Genomic DNA, 27,192 nt, shown 5'->3' on the forward strand with positions numbered 1-27,192 from the left:
TTTCTACGCCCTGCCATTATTCTTAATGTGTCGTGCAAATAACAAACATGTTTCTATTCCAGAGTGATTTTTCTCCCCCTGAGGGAAACCTAGATTGTTGCGCAGATAGGCTACATTAATTACAGCTTTGGAATGAGAGCCTCTCTACTGGAGAAATGATACACAGGTGATCAGAATGCTTTTTGAATTCTGAATGTTATTTAAACATGATCCACAAGCGTCTTTAGATTGCGGTTACTCTGATCTGGAGCAGAATGAGTTAACCCGTTCATCTACGCGGACTAAACCGAGAGCTGCTCCTCACCGGCTGCATCGCATCTCGGTCCGGTGATCATGTCCGTTAATGGAAACGAGGAAGCGCTTAACGACAGCACAGAGATGCACCAAAGAGTGAGTTATTGTGTTTTTCTTATTTTGTATACGTGTACATTTTAAACGATCATACGACACATCTGTCAATTTCCACACGATGTAATGTAACGTTACGTGATTATCTAATGATGACCAGTCTCTTTTTGAGACTCGAATCATAGAGCAGTCATAAACTGATTTTCAGGCGTACATTCTTGTTTATATGGTTTTTATAGATGTAATGTGGAGCGCAGAAGACAGATTGGTCTGATACTGCAGTGTCTCCCCATGACGCAGAAGCGGAATTAACTACACATGTCCGAGCGAATCGTGCTTTTGAGTCGGATCTTTTAGTTCAATCGACTGAATCAGTTCAACAAAAGAAAACGGTGAAAATGAAAGTAAAAATGACAGCGTGTCAACGCGGATGAGGAACATAGTTACAGCGTTTTAAAGCAAAGAGGTGTAATTTAATTTAACATTGCTTTGTTGTACATGCAAATTATAGGTTCTAAATGACTTTGTTTTATGCGCTATATCATGGTTGCAATAAATTGATACGAGACACATGAAAATAACAAGCAGTCGTCTACATGAAATGTAAAAAGCTTCTTTATTAACCTCATTGGGACGTTTTAACGCGTGTAAATATCAGTAAATATGCCACGCGATGGCGTCGTTCCGTCAGGACGTAAAATAAATTGTGAATCGAGTTTTGAACCAGTTCTTTAAAACGAACAGTTCAAAAGAACCGATTCGCGTGACCGAATCGGACTCCCCATCACTAAGAAGCAGCAACAAACCGCGTAAATTAAAAACAAAATGTAAACCCTCAGTTGTAATTGTAAGTTGTTATCACTAATTGATTTCTTACTTTAAAGTATTTATTGCATAAGGCTGCAGAAATACAACATGCAACCAGCGTTATTTCCCCCACCGGTATGCCGACAACTCCTGCCCTTTGCTGTACCACTGTTGTCGCTATTTGAGCGACTTCTCAACTGTCCAATCACAGATTTGTTTTGTGTAGCTTCTCAGACGCTGATTGGCTTAGTGAGCTGAGGCTTGCTGCTCAAAAGGCGGGGCTTGTCGGTAAACTGGTGGAGGAGACAAATATCACGAGCAGCCTCTGTCAGCCTGTGGCCGGCGGTTATAAACGCTGCGCGTCGGTGCACCCGTCATGAAATAAAGCTGCGGCAGAAAAGACCGTGTTTCCCGACCGAGCAGCAGGACTGTTCGTTTAAGCGACGGATTGTAACCTTGGTAGAAAACTCTTTTTCTTTCTGTGTTTTTTTGTAGATTATACATTCACAGCCGTTAAAACCAATGTTCAATCATTTGAATTTGCATAAAAGCTTATTTGATGTTATGGTATAATGCTTTATAATCTGATGTTGTAATTTAAATTGTCTTTAAATATAATTTAACGAAGAAATGACATTTTATATAATCGAATGTTGCATATAAAAGGGCAATTTGTTGGAAAGTTTGTCTGAGGGACCGTGTAGCTCCAGGCAGGTGCTGTGACAGAGGGAGGCGCTTCCTCAAACACACAGAAGATATTGAATACCAAACCATTTCAGCTGCTCAAAGTTGCTGTGTTGTTCCGAAATTGTCAGCTGATTTCCACGTTGTCTCCATTCGAACGGTTCCTGTGTAGACAGTTAGTTGTCTTTTCACATCATCACCTTAAATATTCTGAGAACAGTTTAAACTATAAACTCAGTCGATGACAAATAAAGATGCAAGAAATTAAATCCTTTAAAATCGTCTACATATTCTCGGAAAACTAATCTTTGTGCTATTGTTTTTTATATAAATAAAAAAAAATGTTTAAAAATTATACAGTTCTACAAATATTTATGTAATGAATCTAAAAATTTACCAAATACTTTGTGCTTGCACCTGTAGTGTATGAGTGTAAACAATGTAGGTCCTATACATTTTTTTAATTTAAAAATAATTGTAGGCCCACACAACTCATTTTCTAGGTTTTCTCCATTTTGGTCTTGTCAGACTGATGTGTCAGCCTTAATGAGACTTTTAATTTTTATAATCTTCAGACAGTTACACATCCAAAACTTTTTTGAATTAAAGAAGCCCACAAATATAATTTTTTTTAATTGAATACATTTTTGAATAACACTATTATAATAATAATAAAACACCAATTAGCATTGATTATTGATCAAATGCGCTTAATTCTAAGTCATCAGTCTACCTTTCTTCAGGACAGCCTTAATGCAAAGATAAGAGCTTTGGATAGTATTTTCTGTGTTTTATGATTTAAAAATTTGGGATTAAGTTTGCAGAGATTGAGTGAGAGTGAGCAATTCTGTGAAAAGAATCAGGGGCTGGAGAGATTACCGATTACAATGTTGATGACCCAGTTAGCTCCATCGGGAAAGGGCATAGGGCCTACTAAGTTACAGAATCAGAGCTGTTGCTAAGAAACAATATAAGGATCAGAAATGAGGCATCATATTTTGTTTTGTGTTTACAATATAAGTCATGAAGCGCATGACATTGTTATAGACCAGTGTTTCTCAAAAAATGGGTCGTGGAACGTTTTGAGATGGTAGCAAAGTGTGCAAAGGCAAAGTCAAAGGTTACGTTCACACTGTACATCTTTGGGATTGACAACCGCATTTAGTTACTGGTGTGAGTCTCGAAATGTCTCATTCATACATCAACTTACAGCGTCTCGAATACTGTTTGTATGAACATGCAACGGGAGTCAAGAATGTATTCAGTGACCAAAGTAATATCAAAGATGGCGACGTCCATAAAACTGAAAAGTCTTGTCACTTATGACACGACAAGAGTCCAATTGACACACATTTGAGTCGTGTATAGAACACAAAACTGACGGGAGCCGGAGAACAGTGACTGGATCTAGAAACTTCAGATGAGACACAGCTCATAACCGAAAGTGAAACCACACACGAAACCCCTTAGCAGAGCGGCTCTTTCACAATGTATGACGTGACAGACAACTAGTTGTCCAATTCTGTTCCGTTACCACAGCACAGTTTTTCTGAGAATGCGGTTGTGAGTCCTGATTGTCCTCTTAATTGTGCTCAGGGGTTGGAGCAGGTTCTGGAGCGAGTTTAGGAGGGGACTCTGGATTGTGCTCAGGGGTTGGAGCAGGTTCTGGAGCGAGTTTAGGAGAGGACTCTGGAGTGTGCTCAGGGGTTGGAGCAGGTTCTGGAGCGAGTTTAGGAGGGGACTCTGGATTGTGCTTAGGGGTTGGAGCAGGTTCTGGAGCGAGTTTAGGAGAGGACTCTGGATTGTGCTTAGGGGTTGGAGCAGGTTCTGGAGCGAGTTTAGGAGAGGACTCTTGTGCTCAGGGGTCGGAGCAGGTTCTGGAGCGAGCTTAGGAGAGGACTCTGGATTGTGCTTAGGGGTTGGAGCAGGTTCTGGAGCGAGTTTAGGAGAGGACTCTGGAGTGTGCTCAGGGGTTGGAGCAGGTTCTGGAGCGAGTTTAGGAGGGGACTCTGGATTGTGCTTAGGGGTTGGAGCAGGTTCTGGAGCGAGTTTAGGAGAGGACTCTGGATTGTGCTTAGGGGTTGGAGCAGGTTCTGGAGCGAGTTTAGGAGGGGACTCTGGATTGTGCTTAGGGGTTGGAGCAGGTTCTGGAGCGAGTTTAGGAGGGGACTCTGGATTGTGCTTAGGGGTTGGAGCAGGTTCTGGAGCGAGTTTAGGAGAGGACTCTGGATTGTGCTTAGGGGTTGGAGCAGGTTCTGGAGCGAGTTTAGGAGGGGACTCTGGATTGTGCTTAGGGGTTGGAGCAGGTTCTGGAGCGAGTTTAGGAGAGGACTCTGGATTGTGCTTAGGGGTTGGAGCAGGTTCTGGAGCGAGTTTAGGAGAGGACTCTTGTGCTCAGGGGTCGGAGCAGGTTCTGGAGCGAGCTTAGGAGAGGACTCTGGATTGTGCTTAGGGGTTGGAGCAGGTTCTGGAGCGAGCTTAGGAGAGGACTCTGGATTGTGCTTAGGGGTTGGAGCAGGTTCTGGAGCGAGTTTAGGAGAGGACTCTTGTGCTCAGGGGTCGGAGCAGGTTCTGGAGCGAGCTTAGGAGAGGACTCTGGATTGTGCTCAGGGCCTGACTTGCTTGATTTTGCTAATACAACAAGGCGAAGGCGATTTGTTGTTGTGGTAAAAATTTACCACAGTAAATTCGGGAATTTAAATCTTGGCGGTTTCACAACAAGAAGCTGCACAATGTTGTGACATCATTGATTCTAACTGTGAGTGACGACACGCTGACCATTGCAAGATGGCAGGCGCGCCGACGTGTCTGGGACGGTCGAATGTGGCATCTACGTATACATATCTATGGGCTGGAGACTCTGACGTGACAGCCATGATGACTGGAAGCTCTGGTGCGGCGGCCATGATTGCTGGAGACTGGCGGTTCTTTGAAAAAAATTAACTCTATGGTCGACTCAAGATAAGCAGAAGAGACAAGGGAGCTTGGGATGGTCTCACTGTAGTCTAGACAGGAGAATGATGAAACTGGTGATTCTGGAATGAAGATCTGAATTGGGAGCATGGAGGAGGTTGCACTGCTCCCGGACAGGAATTACCACTTCACCAATGGTTAAGGAAGATCCACTCATCCCCAGCACCATGTCCAGGTAATGCTATGCTAGAATCCCCAGCTGGTATCCACGACGTGAAGGGTGGGTCCAAACCACTCCAAAACAAATCCATCAGTTGATTATCACAGGTAGTTAGATGGCGGTATTATGAACTCCTCCACATATGACTCGATATCCCGGCTGTTCTGAAAGATGGAGCACAGAGCTGCTTCGTAAATAACTCCCGCTGGGTTCATGTTGACGGTCTGGTCTATCTGTAACACACCAAACTATATATATATACACTGGTATATCAAGAGAGAGAGAGAACGACTATTATAGACAACAATGATTTCATTTACACTTTGGTCAAAGCTATATTTGTAGCAAATTGTGAATATCTCCTGCTTAATTTTCGCTTTAAAAAAAAAAAAGTAAGCTGTTTTGGCTACGTTGCTTTGTCAAAATATTTATTTGGAGCTGATTTTGTTCTCTTTGTAGAGTTTGGAGAGCGGTACTATGAAGACTGACTTGGAGGCCGGGAGTTGCAGCTCTGCAATCCACTGTCGTGATGTGTGTCGCTCATATGGGAAACTTAAAGTCCTTAACAATCTCAACCTGTCAGTACCTCCGGGCCAAATGTGAGTCCAGCATTTTCTCTTTCTAAATGTGATTACAAATGTCTACAGGTTTCACCAATCTTGCATGTTCACTTTAAGCAGGAAAACATGCCCAAATGCTGACATGATAGTCATGTGACAGGTCATGTACATACATTCATATGTCTCCCCGCCTCATCCCTTGGGCGCTCTGGAATAGTAGCACAACGAAACTCTAAAATACTCCATACTGAGGTGCTGGAGAATCTTAAACCTGGCCTTTGTTCTGTGAATGTGATGTTGCGATGCTGCTGCAGTGGCAGCTTGAACTTTCTTTTGTTTGCTCTATACATCAAAATTCACTGATCTTGCATCACCTTGTCTGACTATCTGTCCTTTTATCATCTGTTTATGATCTACTGAAATGCTGATAAGTTTTATCAGAGCCTTGTTCTAAAACCTTTAGTTGTAATGACAGATGCATTTAGCTGTCTGTCAGAGCAGAAGTGGATCAAATCATGTTTATAAAACTGCATCTTTCTGAATTTCCATTCAAAAAAGGCAGACAGTAGTTTGAATGAGATTTTAGTGAAAGGGAAAAAAGGTTTTGTGCCACTTTTAATTATAACTCTAGTCTTGTTTTGATGATGGAGTGTTCTGAAAAGCTAGTAGATCTTTTGCTGTTCTCGGCTTGATTTCTGTGTCTTATTTTAACATTTCTCACTTCCTATTCCTTAATCCCCTCACAGACATCTGAATCACCCACATATCTTTTCAGCATATGAGTCTGTATTATGTTGCTTATTTATACATTTATTTCAAATGTCAAAAGTTTGGAGCCTGTACATTTTATTTTGTTGTTGTTAAAAAAAATACAGTAAAACAGTCATATTGTGAAAAATTATTACAGTAATTATTATTACAGTACTATTACAGTACAATACTGTTATTACATTTAAAATAGGCCTAACTCTTTTCTATTTGAATATATTTTAAAATATAATTTATTCCTGTGATGGCAAAGCTGAATTTTAGCAGTCATTACTCCAGTCTCCGTGTCACATGATCCTCTAATATGCTGATTTGGTGCACAATAAACATTTTCTTATTATTATCAATGTTGAAAACTGCTGTTCTGCATAGTATTTTTGTGGCAGCCGTAATATTTTTTTCTTTTTGCAGGATTCTTAATTGAATAGAAAGTTCAAAAGATCAGCATTTATTTGAAATAGAAAACTTTACTTGCTCAGTGGCGCCTTTAGGATTTGAATTATTTATCATACTAGATGTTCTGTGGAGTATTGACTGGATCTTTGGACATGTTTTTTCCACCTGTCTTTAGTTATGGGCTGCTGGGGCCAAGTGGCTGTGGGAAGACGACGCTGTTGAAATGCATTGTAGGAACTCTAAAGATCTCTCATGGTCATATCACAGTGCTGGGGAAACCACCAGCTTTCCCAGGACATGAAGTGCCAGGAAGGATGGTGGGATACATGCCACAGGTGAGAGATGAGGAGAGTCTGGTGTGTACCCACAAAACCTAGTGTATGATTATTCCAACAAGTGAATCCTCTTGAGTCTCATATATTTTTCTCTCTCTGTTTTTTTTTTTTTTTCATTCTATCTGCCTTTAGGACATAGCTCTGTACAATGAGTTCACTATCAGCAACACACTATGGTTTTACGGTCGAATTCATGGCCTTTCATCTAAAGACACAGAAGCCAGGATTAATTTCCTCATCGACTTCTTAGACCTGCCGCAGAAAAACAGACTTGTGAGAAATCTCAGGTAGAATGACTTGAACAATTAACCGTTCTCTTCTGAAAGTTCTCACGCTTCCTCTATAGGGGTCTTATAAGGGTCAAATGGGCATGTGACTACAGTTGGTTTTATTTGGACAATTACAGCTGAAGGAATCTAAAAGTTGGGGATCATGCAATACAGGACACTTGTTTAATGAGTGTTTGTTCACATTTACAGATAACTGACATAGGTTGGCAGATGATGATGAATTAAAGGGATAGTTCTCCTAAAAATGAAAACTACTCCATGATTTACTCAACCTCAAGCCATCCTAGGTGTATACGACATTCTTCTTTCAATACGGAAGGCGGTCTGCCGGAAGCTAGATATTTACTTTATAAAGTTTTAAATATTTAATATTTTTCTTACAAAAACCCATCGATTCGCTTCAAAAGGCCTTTATTAACCCCCTGGAGCCATGTGGATTACTTTTATAATGGATGGATGCTCTTTTTTGGGCTTCAAATTTTTGGCTGCCATTCATTGCCATTATAAAGCTTGGATTAGCCAGGACATTTGTTAATATAACTCCGATTGTATTGGTCTGAAAGAAGAATGTCATATACACCTACGATGGCTTGAGGGTGAGTAAATTATGGGATCATTTTCATTTTTGGGTGAACTATCCCTTTAATTCCGCAGTGCTTTGTGACTGTTGTGTGTCCACTGTTTGGAGGAAGTAAGGTTTATTATTATTAACATTATTTTAAAATGAAACAAAAGTCCTATCTACACAGAGAAGATTGTCTTTCACTAAGCCAGAGGAATGTGCAGCACGAGACGTTTAGTTCGGTGCAAAAAGGCAGCAAGTGTCCTGTTGTCCTCTGGATGAAGTCTGTCTGGTTTTGTTTTCATAGCAATGAGCTGGCACAAGACAGGGCTCATCCATCTTAAAAGCAAGACAATTGCAATGAAGGTCTTCGAGATTACACTAGTTTGTTAGTCAGTTTCTCCTTGACAGGTCCAGTTAGTTAAGGTGGAGTTCTGGTTGGTCTTGTGATGTCTTGTGACTTATTTAATCAATTAATATAGCCTTTTAGTGTAATAGTTGGCTGATCAATGTATTCACAATAAGAAGCATTTCCTGTGCCAAATATTGTTTATAAAACTTGCTTTTGCAATTGCTAGTGAGTCCACTTCTCCACACATCAGTTTTAGTTAAATAAGGTCCAAAGAAAGCTAAGGAGCGTACTCATTTCATGAGAATAGAACACTTTATGACTTTATATTTTATAGTTTTTGTTATTACTTATATTTTTTGCTACCTGTTCATTTTTATCTTTACTACTTATTTTTTATATTTGTATTTATTTATTTGAATACAATTTCTTTTATGCATATTTTTTTTTTGCACTCACTTATGCAATTTCTTTTAATGTTTACTATAATTTAGAGCTCGTAGAAAAACACATTTCATTGTAAACAAGTACAGGTGTTTGCAATGTTGTTGCATGTTTTACAAATAAAAACTGACATCATTTATTTTAGTTTTTGATGACAGTTCATAACTGATCACTTACATACATTTATATTCACTTTGTTCAGTGGAGGCCAGCGCCGGCGTGTTTCTCTTGGAGCTGCTTTGCTTCAGAACCCACAACTTCTGATATTGGATGAGCCCACTGTGGGAGTGGACCCTGTTCTGCGGGCCAAGTATGCACTACATACCTCTATCTCAGTATTCATCCATCTTTATCTTCCACAGCCTCTTCTCATCACCTTTACTAACTCTCCAATGCACTCGTTGAACTACTAGCACTACCAGTCTGTCTCTTACGTGTGTGTGTGTGTGTGTGTGTGTGTTTGTGTTGTGGATGAACCTTGTACTGCATTCTAAAAACATGACTGAGGTTGTAATCCTGTACCACTCCTTTCTTTCGTTCTCTCAGACATTTCAACGTAACATTTTAGCTTGCTTGTATAGCTGTGCCATTCCTCTTGACATTCCTCTTAAATTAAAGGCTTTTCCAGTATCTGTTTGTTGCAAGCAGGACGAGGCAGAGGGACCGTGAGAACGGGGCGAGGCCGGTGACGTGGATGACGGATAATGAGTGCCAGCTGCGTGCCACACCGGCCTCGTATCTCTCACGCCCTTGGCCTCGTCCTGCTTGCCACACTGTTGTTCATTTTTAAAACATTATAATTATTCAATAAACCTCTTAAAGGTTTGCCTCAGTGCATTTGTACTACAAATACCTTTTCACAGTGCTTAATGGCTAACAAAGTCGACTCTTTTGCATGCTTTTGTTTGATCTTTTCATGTGAGTGCATCCTAATTATATGGCATGCTTAGGATTATCCTGCTATGTATAGGCTCAAGATTCCAACCCATTATAACTCATTATAAACTTTTCAAGAAAAGAAGCTTTATGCTGCAAGTTCTCAGACAATCCCCGTTTATTCTTGAGTTTGAGTAATTAATGAACAAAAGGAAGTAAAGAACATGTAGGAGTAGTAGCCACAAAAGCAAGGAGTCTGTATGGGTAAAAAGAGGGTCACTGTGTCACATACTTGCATGGTTAATATGATGCAGCAATTACTGAGCAGAACATAGATGCAGGTGTGTAATGAAAACTACTAAAAATTTTTAATATATTCAACCACAGCCCCATGAATGTGATATCAGTGGCTTTATTACTTCAGAATGTTTTATTGATTCAAAAGGTGACATCTAGTGTAATATATTTTCTATATTTTTATATTTAGTTTTTAAGATCAATTTTATGCTGAGATCACATATTCGGTGTGACTCTGTTGAACCCTGCTGAAATCCTCTTACACAACAGACTATGGGCCAAGCCTGTGTAAGCCTGCAACCATTTTGGGGAGCTTTGCTTTGTAAGATACTAACCTATGCATTGTGTACTATGCTAAGAGCCTTGAATTACAACATATGCACTATTGTTCAAAAGTTTGGGGTTGGTATTCTTTTGTTTTTATTGAAGGAATAAATCGACATATTGTAAAACATGGAAGATGTCAACGATCCCCAAACATTCCCCTCCCTAGTCAGATGATAGTGACTAAAGTCACTTTTTTTATTATTTTTTTTTATATCAACCACAAAAGTTTTGAACTGTAGTTTAAATCATGGCATATTTTACCCTATCATTTTTTTTTTGTTGCCATATTGCTCTCAAAATAATTTGGGTTCAAATCTCACCTATGTCAATTTCTGATCACATGTCAGGTGTTAGCTTTGTCGTTTCATAGGTTTGATTCCCAGGAAATGTGTGTACTGATAAAAAGTATATGCATGAAAGGTTGCTTTGGATAAAAGCATCTGCCAGATGCAAACATGTAAATCTCATAAAGACAGATGTCCCATTTTAAAAAAAGCACCACACTCATGCAACAAACTTTCCACTTCTGCAGGATATGGCAGCACCTGGTAGACATTGTAAGAGGAGGACAGGTGTCCGTCATTATTACAACACATTACATTGAGGAGGCCAGACAAGCCAATACGGTAAGATACCATTCTGAACTAACCTACAACAAACCTGTATTAGAATTCACTCTTAGTTAAAACTGACCTTCTCAGAACTCACTCCACATGATGCTGTGATAAAGTCTTGATATAATTAATTAGTAGTGTGTGTGTGTGTGTGTGTGTGTGTGTGTGTGTGTGTGTGTGTGTGTGTGTGTGTGTGTGTGTGTGTGTGTGTGTGTGTGTGTGTGTGTGTGTCTGTCTGTCTGTCTGTCTGTCTGTCTGTCTGTCTGTCTGTCTGTCTGTCTGTCTGTCTGTCTGTCTGTCTGTCTGTCTGTCTGTCTGTCTGTCTGTCTGTCTGTCTGTCTGTCTGTCTGTCTGTCTGTCTGTCTGTCTGTCTGTCTGTCTGTCTGTCTGTCTGTCTGTCTGTCAAACAGAAAAACACTCTAGTCAGTATTACTTATACAGATTTCTTTCTGCAATCCCTTATTATAGTTGTGGTTAATTTGCCATTCAAATGTACTTTGTAGTGTGGCTTATTACATAATAGATTGTGGTAGAAAGTACAGGTAAGCTTTTATGTTTGAACTAGCAAATGTTTATTTACACTAAATGCTGGTATTGAGACCACTGATAAACATGTTTCTTGCAATAATTAGGGACATTACTCTGTATATCTTTAAAACAGCACTGGTAGACGTCAGACAACACATTCTAGGAGACGAATCTGTGAAGATTTAAGTCACCTGACTCTATTGTTTAATTTCATTTCTATTCTAAGTGTTGTTTTACCAGTTTGTCTTGAGGTCAATGTGTGCGTTCGGAATAGTGCATCATTGTGTGCGACTCTGTAGCATCAGTCTGATGGTTACTACATCCTGTTTAGTCACATGAACAAATAACACACAGTGACACCAAAGACACAATCATAACATGCTTATTTACAATACACTTACATATTCACCCAGAATAGTGATGTGAATTCCTAAATATGAGAACTATTCCTTATACAACAACATGACCCACCCTTTTCTCTGTTTAGTGTCTCTCTCATTCTCTACCTCTAGGAAATTAGATCACAATAATTTCTTCTAGTCTTTCTTTTGCTTTAGCCTCGCTATGCTGTCCACATTAATTTATATATCTGTTCCTGCTTTAAGTCAGCAATTGTGTGTACTTGAATTAAACATGACTCTCTTCTAAGCTATGAAAGAGCAACTTGTGAGCAATTAAAATCTCTCTGTTTCTCTCTCTCTCTAGGTGGGTTTGATGAGGAATGGTCGATTGTTAGCTGAAGGTCCCCCAGACAATGTTATGAAGCAACACAATGCAGCAGTGAGTACACACACACACACACACGCACAAAAACACACTTCACATGCATGTACATGCACTGTTTCGGTATGATTCAGACTTATCAGATGTATTTGTGTGTGTGTGTGTGTGTGTGTGTGTGTGTGTGTGTATTAGACTTTAGAGAGTGCGTTCTTGCAACTTTGTGAGAACTTTGATCAGATGGGCTCCAAACAGAGTCCGCAGGGCCATCTGCTGGACAGCAGCCCGTCTCCAGACAATATGAGAGATGAGAGCAGAGAGCCCATACTGAGAAAGAGCATACCAGAAGACATACCTAAATATAAAGGTACAACAAAGAGGTAGACGTTCACTTGCTCTGAAATATGCAAAAGCTAAACTAAAACTGAAAGAGAGAGCCAGTTTTGTACAAGATAGACATGTCACTGCTTACATGTTTAGAATAGCAAACCTTGATCACCATTGCAACCGATGCTTGCGGTTTAAATGTTCTTGTGTCTCCGCAGCTGATTGGAAAGTGCGAGTCAGACACATCGTACCAAAATGGCGCAACATTGCAGCGCTGATGATCAAGACGATGGTTCGCATGAGAAGAATGCCAGGGTAATGATATCCTAATAATCAAATAGATAATCTAAAAAGTTCAACTCAAATCTGTAATTTGTGTATGTTCTTCTGTTTTGTGCTCAGGTCCCTCTGTTTCCAGTTCCTGTTACCTGTAATTCAGATCTGTCTGATGTGCCTGTGTATTGGTGGAGACCCCAAAGGCATTGACGTGGCTGTGGTCAATAATGAAACTAGTCCCAGTGCCTACAGTAGAACATTGCTGTCCTTCCTTGACAACACAAGTGTCTACCAGGTACACACTCATTTTTTTTTCAAAAGCAAAATTTACACAGAAAAGCTACATTTATCACAATAAATCTGTAAAAAAGTTTTACAGGCTCTTGCTCTCTCACTTCCTCTTTTCTCAATTTCACTTCAACAAATTAACAAGTAACAAAAACTATTTTATAAATAGTCATGAGAAAAACTGTACATTTATTTTCAGTGTTGCAGTTGTCCTGTCTCCTTTCTGCAGGTGAATTTGTCTCATTCTGAAGCTTTTGCTGGTATCCGTAATGGGGAATACTGGGGTGTCATAGAGTTTGGGGAGAATTTCACCAGCTATCTAACCAAAAGGTGAGCTCCAGTCAGTGTTTCAGAACTTTGCAATGTTAAACCTGAAAGAACGTGTTTTGTTTTGATGCTGTGACCATCCATTGTGGTAAACTCATCTTGAGAAAGGTACTTATTCTCAAAGTCAAAATGCAGACTTGGTTTTTAGCAAGTGTTAAAAGAAAAAACGAAAGTGCTGGGTAAGTTACTAGCGAAGCTACCAACTGTTCTACAGAATTAGCTAAGGTGAACTGAAAGCTAACCTTTGTAGTTGCACTACAAGATGCAAGTAGATCTAGGCATTCATCTAAACAAGGTGACGTGTCAGGTGACAATGACTGTAGCAGAGAGAATGATGAGAAGAGTGTTGGGAGAGGCTGCAGGAGTGAATAACAGTGTTTTTAAGGGGAGAAAAGCAGGTCCGTCCTGTCTTTCTGTTTCAGTCTGTCCATCTGTGTCTCTGACATTTTTTTGTACACCTCTGTCCCAACTGAAGCCCTTTAAATGTCACACACAAACTTTGCCCTTGTCACAAATACACTGCCCGAAAAGTTGCTGTTTGGATTTAAATAGGCAAATGCTTAGAGTTTACGATTGGATCATTTTTGCAGTGATTATTATGTTTCTAGCATGAGATATGTTTGGCAACAGGTTTTCTAACCCTAACCCTAAGTGTGTAGCTTTTCATTTCTTAAATATAGGTAGGAAGACACATCATGGCCATATTCCAGGATGACCGTGTTGAGTAAAGCATCTCTTTACATAACATTTATTTCCATCAAGAGGTGCATCAATTTTTGGTCAAGATCTTGTATTGACATTGGTATGTGCTAAAGAGTGCTCGACTCCTGCAAAGACTTTCAATGAAGGTCTGGACTCAGAGGTGCCAATTCATGTGTGAAAATGATTCTTCATGCTCACTCCCAACCATTCTTTCACAATTTGAGCCTGATGAATCTTGACATTGTCATCCTGGAAAATGGCCATGATACGCCTTCCTACATGGTTGTTTAAGAAATGAAAAGCTATTTGGCTTGATTTAGTGGGCTTACAGTTATCATGTCCTTTACAAAATCTGCTATTTGTTAGAAGTTCCAAGGTAATCAAGGCACTATGTGATAACACAATTGTGTTAAATATGTGGAAGGCCTGGTCCATTATACGTATGATTGAGGGCAGGGCTGGCATGTCTTCTCTGCTGACTCCCATTTACAACAATCCAGAGTTTATGCCTAGCCTTTCAGATTCCGGTTTTAAAGTTTGGCACACTCATGGGTTATGTAGACTTGGTGATTTGTTCAATGAAGGTTCTCTATTATCTTTTGAAGATTTAGTTATAAAATACAATCTGCCCAGATCCAGCTTTTACAGATTTCTCAAAATCAGAGATTATATTTTTAAAAGTACTGCCCCTGTCACTAACCCCTCTATGTCGGCTATTGAGAAGATTCTCTTAAATCCCCTATTGAGAAAGCAGATCTCTTGATTTTATAACACCCTTAAATGAAGTGGCGAACACCCAAGACCTAGAAGATTATGGGAGGGTGAGTTACAATTGACTATAACAGAAGAGGATTGGGAGTGGGTTTGGAGCCAGAATAAGATCTCTGTTTGCAAAAGGGCCAGAGCTATTCAGATCAGGATTGAGCATAGAAAGCAAATCACACTTCTCCTTAGAAGTAAATTTGAGCCAAGCAATTCTCCATTTTGTCTTAAATGCAAGGTGGTAGTGGGAAACTATATTCATTGTTTTTGAGACTGTTCTGTAATTAGAATTTGCTGGTCAAAAGTGGTTCAATATATGAGTCAAATGTTTGGATTAGTGTTACAGCTGGACCCCTTGCTTTTTGATCTTCCAATTAGACATTTGCCAAACAGATTCAATAGATGATTATTTGACATCCTGGCTGCTGGGAAAAATATATTGTTATTCTGGATCAGTGATAGACCCCCATCTTTAAAAGGATGGCATAAAATTATTAGATAAATGATTTCATTAGAATTTATAACATGCATTACTCTCTTGCCAACTGAATATTTCCATCAGGTCTGAAACCCATATCTTGATTGTATTGATGCTTCTTTAAGTTTTGTTTTGGTTGTTAATGGTTGAAATGTTGATTAAAAAGAGAAAAAGAAATGAAAAGCTCGCTCCATCAATTAGGGTTAGAAGACCTGTTGCCAAACATTTAACATGCTAGAAACACAGTAATCACTGCAATAATGATTCATTCATAGACATTTACATATTTAAATCCAAACAGCAACTTTTTTTGGCCGGACAGTGTCAACAGCTACTTTAAATGGTAAATTTGTTGAATGATGTATAAAGCTTTTCTTATTATTTTTGCGTGTGTGTGTGTGTGTGTGTGCAGGATGTTGCAGCCCAGAGTCTCCAGAGATGTGGTTGAGGGAGGATCCGTGCATGTTTGGCTGGATCTGACCAGTGAGTTTAATTCAATTGTAGTCCAATGAATATTATTCAGCTTTTGAACTCACATAACCTCATATTTCTGCCACAAGAGGGTGTCCTTTATGCCTTCAATTACATCTTGGTTTAACTCATTTGTATTGAATTTTGCATGCATCTTTGTACAAGAAGTTGGATTCAAAATACCAAAGAATGTGTCTATTTTGCATGTATATAATTTGTTTTATTTTAAATGATATGATTAGCATAATTTGTGTAGGGCAAGAAAATTAAGCAAATTTTCAACATTTCAGACCGACAGGTTGCCCTAATGTTACAGAAAAAACTCCATGAAGCCTTTGAGGTGAATAAAATTATTAGAATTATAAAATGTACATTTTAAGCTTTTCCCCATCATTCAAACACTTCCAACTCTTTTCCTTGTTCTTAAAGGCTTTTATTGAGAAAAAGCTGGGGAGTTTATCTTACATGGTGGCCGTCCCCATAAAAGTGAGTACAGAGTGATGATGTTCTTAATCTTTTTGTAATATTTAAGAATTTTTAGATTTCAATTATTTCAATTTATTGTAGTCTTATATTTCTCTCCATCCCATCTTTCTCTTTTTTGCCTCTATATGTGCCCTTTTGATCACTCTATCCTTTATTTGATCTCTTATCTCGTCTTTGTATTTTCTTTATTCTTTTTATTTCTTTCTTAAAATGCCCTTCTTATTTTTGATTCATGTGGTGTTATAGTTTGAAAAACCTATATATGGCAGCAAGGACACCGATTTCACAACATTTGTGACGCCGGGAGCCGTTTTAAGGTAAACACGCATACGTACAGATGCATAAATACAAATATTCCCACGTGTGCACATACACCATTAATGCACACTTACAGCCAATCATAAGTTTTACTAAAGTGTCCGATAATGCTACTGAAACAAGATGGACCTCTTTACAATATCACCTTTCTCTACTTTATTTTCTCTTTTTAGCATCACATTTTACCTGGCAGTGGGGTTGACCGCTCTGTCCTTTGTGTTAGAGAGAAAGGAGGGGCTGATGGACAGGTGCTGGGTGGCAGGTGAGACACCTCACATCCACCAGATGGCCATTATTTGAAACATTTTAGGGGTGAATTCACTAAACAATTGCGGCACTTTTGAGCAGGGCACTATCTAGAGTATCTGATGCCTCAGTGCAGGTTGTTGTTGTGGGCCCTCCTCGGTAGAAATCACATTCCTCAAGAATCATAACCACCTTTCTTCCCTCTAGCGACGGTCCTGCTTTTGAGTATTTCGGTCTTATTTACTAACCACCTGCAAACCAGGTGAATAAGCACTATGACTAATCTATTTAAGTAGAACCAACCTGCAGAGTGAGAATTTTTGGTATGTTTTTGCGATTACCAGAAATAATTTTTATTGAATTCAACCCATACTTTCATCAATAATTAATGAATGAGCAGTTTTAGAGATTTACCTATAGGGGGAGCTGATCACCCATAGCAACTAAAAGCATGAGCAGCAAAGGAAGTTACTTGGTGAGCATTTTATAGTATATGTGTGTATATATGTTTCTGTGTGTGTATTTCTCTAAAGGTGTAAGTTCTCTGGAGACCATGCTGGCTCACCTCTTCTCACAGCTATTTGTCATCAGTATTCAGATAATCCTTCTGCTGATCTTCATCCTGCTGGTCTTCAAAGTGAGTGTGTGTGTGTGTGTGTGTGTGTGTGTGTGTGTGTGTGTGTGTGTGTGTGTGTGTGTGTGTGTGTGTGTGTGTGTGTGTGTGTGTGTGTGTGTGTGTGTGTGTGTGTGTGTGTGTGTGTGTGTGTGTGTGTGTGTGTGTGTGTGTGTGTGTGTGTGTGTGTGTGTGTGTGTGTGTGTGTGTGTGTGTGTGTGTGTGTGTGTGATTGTGTGTTTGCCAGCTACATGTTTATCTCTCATTAATACTTTATATGTATGTCTCAAGATTCAAGTTCTCTGTGTGTATACAGCATGAATTAGATGTAGTGTTGAATCGGTGTGTGTGCTGTTTATTTCTGTTTGTAAGTGAAGGGCTAATTATATTTAATACTAACACATACATATATTAACATTCCTGTCTCAAATGCTGCCCTCAGCCTTTGCCGTCCTTCGAGTCTACACTTGGGAGACATACCACCAGATAGGCCCTGTCCCAAATGGCACACTTCATGTGGACTTACAATGGACACTGCGTGCGCGTGTCCGTTCCACGAGACCCCAAGGTGTCCCATTTGTCATTTTAGGTCTCAGAAGGGTGCTCGCGAGCGCCCCCTTTGAGGTCGATATGCGCCCTAGATGTGCACTTCTGCCAAGCCCGCACGCAGCGGACTTCTTCCCGGCAGTAAAAGCGGCATTACGTCGTGAAAGTGCGGACTCAGAGGAAGACCATGAGGGTTTAGGGTGCCATTTGGGACAGGGCCATAGACTGTTGGCTTGTAGTCCACTGTAAAGTCTTCACACAAGACCAAAGCAATCTTTAAACCTAATCCCAAGTCAAAGAGCCAATCAGATCCTCTCATCTTGAGTTTCAGAAAGATTATTTCACCAGAATAAGCTTTCTTTTATTTTTCTCCTTTTATCAACTAAATCATTATAAATATACACCACTGTTTAAGATATATATACTGTTGGTCAGTAAGATAATATATATATATATATATATATATATATATATATATACATACATACATACATACATACATACACACGTTTTTTTGGAAGATGTCTCTTATTGAAAAGGCTGCATTTATTTGATCAGAAATACAGTAAAAACAGTAATATTGTGAAATATTACAATTTAAAAGCTGTTTTCTATTTGAATATATTTTAAAATGTAATTTACTCCTATGATGTCAAAGCTGAATTTTCAGCATCATTACTCCAGTCTTCAGTGTCACATGATCCTTCAGAAATCATTCTAATATGCTGATTTGGTGCTCAAGAAAAATGTATTAGTATCTGTGTTGAAAAGAGTGTTGAATACATTTTTCCTTTCAGGATCTTTGATGAATAGAAAGTTAAATAAGAACAGCATTTTGATATAGATTTGTTTGTAACAATGTCAAAGTCATCACTGTCACTTTTGATCAACTTATTGCATCCTTGCTTAATATTAAATATATGAAGTATTAATTACAAAAAAATCGTACTGACCCCCAACTTTTTAATGATAGTTTATGTGTATATCAGTGGCATGCAGTGTTCTGAAATTAGGAAGCAAATATAAGTTTCATTAAAAAAAGAAACAAAATACAATTATATTTTGTATCTTTTTTTACATTTAATTTTTTTTAAATGTTCTATTTATTAAAACCAAGTATAAATCTTGTCAAGTTAGTGTTTTCAAGCATTTTTACATTTACTGCATTACATTAACGGCATAATTTACTGCATTTCATTAACGCCATCATTTACTGCATTACATTACACGCAATCTTTTGTTCATTCAGACTGATTTGCGAATGCGGAACGCGCACGAAAATCAGAGGCAGGATTTATCGCACGAACCAATCGTAGCGCAACGGAGGCATTGCCTTTCACATGTCTTTTTCCCATTCATTCTCAATTACCCCTCCATCAAACCCAGTGCATGCTTTAGGGGTCTGTTAAAACTCAATGGGCTCAGGGGGGCAAGAGTTTCCGCTTTAAAGGGATAGTTCACCCAAAAACGAAAATTTGATGTTTTTCTGATTACCCCAAAGGCATCCAAGATGTAGGTGTCTTCGTTTCTTCAGTAGAACACAAATTAAGATTTTTAACTACAACCGTTGCTGTGTGTCACTCATATAATGCTTGTCAATGGAGTCTAATTCTATTAGAGTAAAAAAACATGGACAGACAACTTCAAATTAAACCCCGCGGCTCTTGACGACACATTGATGTCTTAAGACACGAAACGATCGGTTTCTGAGAGAAACCGAACGGTATTTATGCAATTAATTTCACCTCATATCAGACGAATGCTTCAGCTCTCCAGACTGCCATCACTTCCCGTGAGTGAGGTCAAAATTCCGGCCGGGTCATAGATAATATGTATACGTAGATTCCTCATTCGAGCGATCCACGCCATGATCCACGCAGGCACTAATGAGGAATCTATGAATATATCTATGACCCGGCCGGAATTTTGATGGCAGTCTGGAGAGCTGAAGCGTTCGTCTGATATGAGGTGAAATTAGTTGCATAAATACCGTTCGGTTTTTTCTCAGAAACCGATCGTTTCGTGTCTTAAGACATCAATGTGTCGTCACGAGCCGCGGGGTTTAATTTGAAGTTGTCTGTCCATGTTTTTTTTACTCTAATAGAATTAGACTCCATTGACAAGCATTATATGAGTGACACACAGCAACGGTTGGAGTTAAAAATCTTCATTTGTGTTCTACTGAAGAAACGAAGACACCTACATCTTGGATGCCTTAGGGGTAAGCAAAAAAACATAACATTTTCGTTTTTGGGTGAACTATCCCTTTAACTTTACCAGAGGGTGTTGCTGTTGGACAGTGTTACTTTAGAAAAACAAGTAGTGTATACACTTTTTAATGTCACATTTGCGTTGTTTTATTTTTGTAATATGGATTATTTTGAGAAGGCACTGCCTCCCTTGCCTCTTCAGAGGAAACGCACCTGAGAATGAACTTACAGACATGGCTAAATCCTTAAATGCATTGAAATTCTAGATACTTTCAGATGTGTTGACCTTACAGGCTTAAGCGACTTCTAGCTCATGTTGATGTTCACAAGCATATCAGGACTGAGCAGGGCTGTTGTCAGGGGGATTTAGGATCTGTGAATTGTCCAGTGCTCTGTAAATTTTAGAAACAGCTCTGGGACATCATATAAATATATTTATTAATAAATAATTCCTTTCTTCGCATCTAGTGATTTGTGCTTGACCACCACAGCAACAAAGGGATTGCTTTGGTAACAGATCCAGCTGTAGATTAGAGATTCTATTTCTGATGTGTAACTGTAGCAGTGAGGACGCTACACTGACTAGCGTGTGCTGTGAAATCAGCCAATAAGAGCTAAGAGCTTCACACAAGATACTCTTCACACTTGCTTAAGATTTCTGGGATTGTAACATGCCAGTATGTACAGATCACTATCAATTTGAACCACTCTTTAAAAACAACCTATTGTTAAATATTACACATATGTATTGTTTTTGCAACGTAATGTTAAAATGGTATATTTGACTCCTTAGATCAGGGGTTTGCACTGGGATTGAAAAATTTATCACCATGTTTCTTATGTCCATCTCTGTCTATTGCAGATTCCTAATGAAGGCTCTCTGGCTTTGGTGATCTCGTTGATTGTGCTGCAGGGAGTGACGGGAATCTCCTTCGGGCTGGTCATCTCCTCTGCTATCGATGACGAGCAGTCGGCCAATCAAGCGGCTCTTGGAGTATTCTACCCCAACCTCATCATTAGCGGTACACTGTCATCTCACAGATGTTAAAAAATGTATTGATGGCATGATTTACCTTTAAACCTCACACATCAGTACTGATGCAGCCCTCTATTTTAAGACTGTCTGTCATTTCTCCCTACACCCTAAAATGGTGCAGTCCAGAAAATATAATAAGGGCTATTTTGAGGGCCATACTATCTGGGTGTGTCCAGTGAATCAAATATTGGATTAATAGTGGAGCGGAATAAACTGAGTGAATGATGATTGATGGATGAGATCAAAATGGAAAGGAAATATACATGATTATTGTAAAGAAATGGAAGGAAATTCTCCTTAGTGAGATCTTTACCACCCTTACCGGTCATAACTCACATTAACGCACCAAATATGGTCAAATTTATGGTCTGCTGAAGTTATACAGACACACTGGCAACTACTTAAAATATACACACATAGATTAAAGTTTTACATTGATTAAATTAGTCTTTTCTCTGTGCCTCTATCTACATCCTGTAGGTGTTATCTGGCCGGTTGAGTGTATCCCGTATCCTCTGCGTTATTTGAGTCTAGTCCTGCCCCAGACCTATGCATCTGAAGCCCTGCGCTGCATCATGTACAGAGGTATGATTTAAAATATAGCACCAATACCAACATTTCAGTAGTCCATACAAGTATCACTGAGATCCTCAATGTCAATTTCAAAAAATGTTTGTGTGTAAATAGTATTAGTACATTTAAAATTATGCTTACAAATATTATACATTTATAAATATATATATTAATAATATAATAAAAATATAGAGACATTAATATTATTAAATAATATGCTTAGACTTAAAATATTTCTTATCAAGTATTATATACTTTACGTTATTTTAGTTTATTGTTATAATATAAATATATAATATATGTACTTTTTTATTTGTTATTTTTTAAGGTTTTTTGATAAAAGGAAAACATAAATGTATAATTTATTTATAATTTATTCATTTATAATCAAATGTTTTATAAATATATTTATAATTATTTTGTCAATAATTATATTTATTAATATACCTATTATTTGTACATTTATTATAAATAATATGTATATAGTGTCAATATATTGACACTTTTAAGTTGCCACTCAGGTCTGTTGTTTTGGTACTTGTGACATCCTTAAAGGCGGCTGTAGATGACGGATGCTGTGTAGTGGTTGTAGTAGTTGTTGAGTTGCATGCTTGGTCCGGGTGGAGTCTTCTCACATTTCACAATTATTGGCAACGGGGCGTCTGTAGCGTGACTCTAGCCTCGTATCACGAACCTCAAAGCCACTCTCCTACCCGCACACTTCTGATGTCTAACGTCTCTTCTGTGCTGTGTTCAGCCGACACGCACACAACAATCTTCTATGAAGTCCCACTCACCTAACATTTTCCCTCTGATACAAACATCTTGAGTTACAGTAGACTTCAGGACACCTGACACACTTCTATCTCAATTATTCACAGAGCAGGAGGAGCGTCTGCCTCCATTCCTAAATTAAACACACAGCTTCCCTGCTGTTTACCTATCAACATTGCACACAGACAGGAAATGCTTGGTTAGACGAGGATGCCACACAGTTGAAGTTCAAGTTCAAACGTATTGAAGTTGATTGTCTGTACAGGGTAGATCAGAGCTGAGACTGGTCATGTGACTGGAAATCTGCAGACTGTACACAAACATGGCTTTCCCCTTCATTAATCTACCTGAGCCCTTTTATGATAATGGTTTATGATTATGACATCACATCAACATCGCTCGGGAACAGTGGTGATATTGTTAACGAAAACTGAAAGTATTAAAAATTGGTTTCGTTCATTGATATAAAGCTTAAATTGAATCATATAAATATTAAACAAAAAAATGTAACTTACAAAATCTAAACAACTAACTAAAAAAAAAGTCACAAACTTAAATAAAAATTAATTAAAGCTAGGTGTATATATTTAAAAAAAATAAACATGACAAAACCATGTAACAAAATTACTAAAACTTTTCACCAAAAATTTAAATAAAGACTGAATATATGAAAATGAAATCTAATTAAAAATACCATGAATATGAATAATACTAAAAAAACACTGCTCTGGGAGGAGTCATGATTAAAAATGGATACAAATATTTAATGTAATTTCAATTTTACTAACTATTTGCAGAGCCACTATCTACATAAAGTTTAGCTTCCCTAAATGTTCTCCTCTATCATATGTAGTGTTGGACCATCTGATTGATACTAGTGAATTGGTTTGTTCAGATGGTTTATGCAAATTAACAGATTCATAAAATGGGGCTCCCACAGATTAAAGAATAACCTTATTTCCATGAATTTGCATTGAATAGTTATCTGTTACTGACCCTATTCCTGAGTACTGATTCTCCAATTTTGCATTCAGGTTGGGGTCTGTCCCATATGATGGTTTGGCGAGGCTTTGTGGTCACTCTGGGCTGGAATACATTCTTTCTTATGCTAGCAACGGTCATTCTCAAGCTGAGAACATAAGAGGCTCTGCCCAAGGAAAGGTGCTTCAGATTGGGTAAAGTGGTGTCCGGCAAAGCCAAACAAAATATTGACACATGGAAATGCCAAAATGATCCTCTTCTTTAATATGCCATTCACCCAAAAGGACCCAAGGACCACCAGCATGAAACTCAGGGCATTTCTCAAGCAGATAAGAGAACCATTCCAACTTCTGTCAGGTTTACTGACAATGTGACGTATAACGCTCATTGTGAGCTTCACATGGGCTTCAGTTATTTTAAACATCCATCAAAGAAGAAAGAAAAGTATTAAAGCCTACTGTTGGAACTTTCCATACTCGCTTCTTTTTTTCCTGGATTATGTAATGCATCCTGAGTTCAATGACTAGGTCTTGTGTGCCTGCGTTTGTTAGGGTGCGTCTCAATCAGCTCCCTAGTTCAGTTGTCAGGGTTCTGATCAGGGAGTCGCCATTTTAAGGGCTGTCTCAATCGCAAAATCCTTCCAGTGGACTGAAACGTTCGCTCCCTAAAAAGTCACACAATGCTCAGTGAAAACTACATTTCCTCCCTGGAAATTCTGACGTGTGTTAGATGTTTTTTTTAAAAACAAATCATTATTTAATTATATTTCAGCATAAATTTACATCGCTATACAGGTAATGAACATAATCTAGCTTACATTTCTAATAAATTATGGCTGAAATGTAGCTGGGATATGTATTTATCAGAATATACTTTTAAATAACAAATAATGTCAGAAAGATATCTGTGCTGCTGTTCATAAATACCAGTGACATTGTACATTGAGGGAGTTGCCATGTGTTGGACATGGAGCCATCAGTGTCCAAATGTGTAGTGAGTCAGGGTCCTTACTAGTGCCCGAATTTGTGACCACGATAAACTGATTCATGCCCTAGGGAGCTGATTTAGACGCACCCTTAAGTGTATGCTCCATTTGCTTATTCTGTGCCAGTAAACCCTAGATTGGGTACAACCAGACGTCTACATTGCTTTGGTGAAGCCTGCAATGTTGCCTACCCTTGTCATCCAACAGCGAGGATTCTTCACTGGGTACGGTTCACCCTTTGCATAGTAGGGTTTTTGAATTTCCAAATTGCTGCTTTTTTCTTTTTTTTTAGAAAATGAAAATGAAGGAAAAACGACAATGTTTACATTTGAGCACATAGCAGGCCAAAGTTACACCTGCAAGTTGAACTGAAAAGACAAGTTTAGTCTCTTATTTTAGTATGTATTATATTTGAAAGACAGCACAAGCTGCATTACAATGCAAGCCATATATATGCTGATTTACTTGGAATGGTGAGAATAGTTTGATGAATATTTTAGTGTGCAATATTTGACAAGGAGAATGCATAAAGGATATTTTAAATGGATTATTGGTTTTGGGTATAAATATTAGGTGTGTGTGTGTGTGTATCACTGTTCTTCTTAGACAACCTTTTTATTGTTTGGTTTATATTTAAGCCTCTACACCACAGCCAGACTGACCAAATCTAGGCCCTGCTTACTGAACTGAAAGACTTTGCAAGCTACTAAGAAATTGTAGTGTTTGTTAAAACAACCTTTAAATTTGGTTCCACATCAAATCAGATAACTGTATTTTGAACAGTTAAAAACCAAGTTGAATTTGTGTAATTCTCTTTAAATACTGTAAATGGCTAATTAAACAGGAAAATGCTACTGTTTAAAAACTGAGCAAATATTTAAAAATTATGGAACATTGTTTTTTTAATTCATTGTAGAAATAATGAGGCCCACAATAAAGGCTGGAATTTCATGGCATGTTTTGATAGAACGTAGGCTGACAGTTGATTTTAGAACTAGAGCCTTGTTGATTCTGGATTTTCTGTGTCTGGCTCCGGTTGAGGCTTAGAGACAAATGTTTGGCAAAGGTTTGTTAAGTTCTGTGCCATTTTAAAAGGTCATCGTGTCACATCTATACACACACAAGACCATTATTTGCTACCTCTTGAATTGTTGCATAAAAAGCCCTTATATGTGTGCATATTCACATGCTCTTGGTGTAAAATGATCTTTATGGAATTAATGACTTCTTTTTCAATAATAAACCTTTTTAATAATATCTTATTTGACTAATGACTGTTATTTGTATAATTGTTTTAAAAAATAATGTTTCCACCACTCACTCTTTTAGCTCTTGCATTTCTGGCAGCTTTTCTCTTTCATTACCAGACCATTATTTCAATCTCGGCATGGATGAAAAAACATCACCTGCAGCTCAACCTGGCAAAGACTGAGCTTCTCGTCTTCCATGCCAATCCGACTATACAACACAACTTCACCATCCAGCTCATCTTTGATTACCCCTTCAAGGTCGGTCAGAAATCTTGGAGTAACCTTTGATGACTAGCTGTCCTTCAAAGACAGCAGGTTTGCACTGCACAACATCAGGAAGATCAGACCATTCCTAACAGAGCATGCAACACAGCTTCTCGTCCAGGCCCTGGTCATTTCTAGGCTTGACTACTGCAATGCGCTTCTGGCTGGACTTCCATCGTGTGCGATCAAGATGCTTCAAATGATTTAGAACGCAGAAGCACATCTTGTCTTCAACGACCCCAAAAGGGCCCATGTCACACCTCTCCTCATCTCTCTGCACTGGCTACCACTCGCTGCTCAAGTTCAATGTGTTGACACCTGCTTACAGATCCACCACAAACTCAGCACCCGCATAGGCTACTTCGTCTCGCTCCTACGAGTCTACATCCCCACCAGAAGCCTTCGCTCGACAAAGGAGCGACGGCTCGTGGTACCACCACAGAGAGGCATGAAATCCCTTTCCAGAATATTTTCATTCACTGTTCCTTCCTGGTGGAATGATCTCCCCACCTCCATCCAGACTGCAGAATCACTGACAACATCTCTTCCATAAGCAATTAACCTCAAATTAAAAATAAATAAATAAAAAAACTCAATTTTCCTCTATTCCCTCCCTATTCTAGTTTATGCTACTCTAAACAATGTCCAAAACTTTTTTGCCTCTTCAAGACGGATCACTTTCTGTAGCTTATTCCTCAGTTGTAAGTCGCTTTGGATAGCGTCTGCTAAATGAATAAATGTAAATGTACATTTCAAATCTCCTCTGGCTTCAAAAGCTTCTCAAGATCGCTCAAGTTTAAAGGGTTATTCCTGGAATATTACAGATATTTCCCACTTTTAATGTATCACTGTAAACACATTTCTTTATTTTTTTTAACTGTGGGACCAATTAAATTCAGAGTTAGACAGGTTTCTGGGTCAACATATTTTGTTGGTCCTGGAATGACATTCCTGTACAAAAATGTTGTCCTAACCATAAACCTACCCATAAGTTATCCCTAAAACCAGATGGAAAAGATAGGGGAAAAACACTGATGAAGCACCTAACCCTTTGTCTGGCTATCACCAGACCAAGCTCAATTTAAGATTGAACATTGGTCTGGGGAGTCTGCTATGTCTTTCTACTGCACAAGAGGCGTGATAAACAAGCATAATTCAAATGACTCTGTATGCAATTGGATAATCCTTCAACCAATTAGACCACAAGAGGCGTGATCAATGGGCATTGATCCATCGCTTCT

General features: G+C 38.6%; 1 protein-coding gene across 4 annotated transcripts; it reads left to right on the forward strand.

Annotated features, from left to right (window-relative positions):
* Positions 1 to 38: 38 nt before the first annotated feature.
* abch1 (ATP-binding cassette, sub-family H, member 1) lies at positions 39 to 25,698 on the forward strand. Of its 4 annotated transcripts, none has more exons than XM_079832255.1 (20): positions 39 to 166; positions 5,432 to 5,571; positions 6,872 to 7,031; positions 7,164 to 7,318; positions 8,879 to 8,986; positions 10,709 to 10,802; positions 12,024 to 12,098; positions 12,234 to 12,405; positions 12,584 to 12,680; positions 12,768 to 12,936; positions 13,159 to 13,259; positions 15,611 to 15,681; positions 15,960 to 16,009; positions 16,099 to 16,155; positions 16,402 to 16,472; positions 16,647 to 16,735; positions 17,253 to 17,356; positions 20,951 to 21,110; positions 21,605 to 21,709; positions 23,506 to 25,698. In XM_079832255.1, exons 2-20 carry the CDS (start codon positions 5,450 to 5,452, stop codon positions 23,610 to 23,612), a joined length of 2,067 nt encoding a protein of 688 aa, XP_079688381.1. In that variant the 5' UTR covers positions 39 to 166; positions 5,432 to 5,449; the 3' UTR covers positions 23,613 to 25,698. The 4 variants fall into 4 exon arrangements, with proteins under 4 accessions (XP_079688381.1, XP_079688379.1, XP_079688380.1 ...); XM_079832253.1 differs by having other exon boundaries at positions 60 to 390; XM_079832254.1 differs by lacking the exon at positions 39 to 166 and adding an exon at positions 1,497 to 1,614.
* Positions 25,699 to 27,192: the final 1,494 nt, after the last annotated feature.

Source organism: Gobio gobio (genome assembly GCF_949357685.1).
Source record: "Gobio gobio genome assembly, chromosome: 13".
Classification (NCBI taxonomy): Eukaryota; Metazoa; Chordata; class Actinopteri; order Cypriniformes; family Gobionidae; genus Gobio; species Gobio gobio.

Bases quoted from the DNA above. Each gene is read 5' to 3' on its own strand.
- abch1 (XM_079832253.1), top strand. From the start codon at position 334: ATGTCCGTTAATGGAAACGAGGAAGCGCTTAACGACAGCACAGAGATG. The intron at 391-5,431 runs GTGAGTTATTGT...TTCTCTTTGTAG, and splicing joins GCACAGAGATGCACCAAAGA to AGTTTGGAGAGCGGTACTAT. The intron at 17,357-20,950 runs GTGAGTGTGTGT...TGTCTATTGCAG, and splicing joins TCATCCTGCTGGTCTTCAAA to ATTCCTAATGAAGGCTCTCT.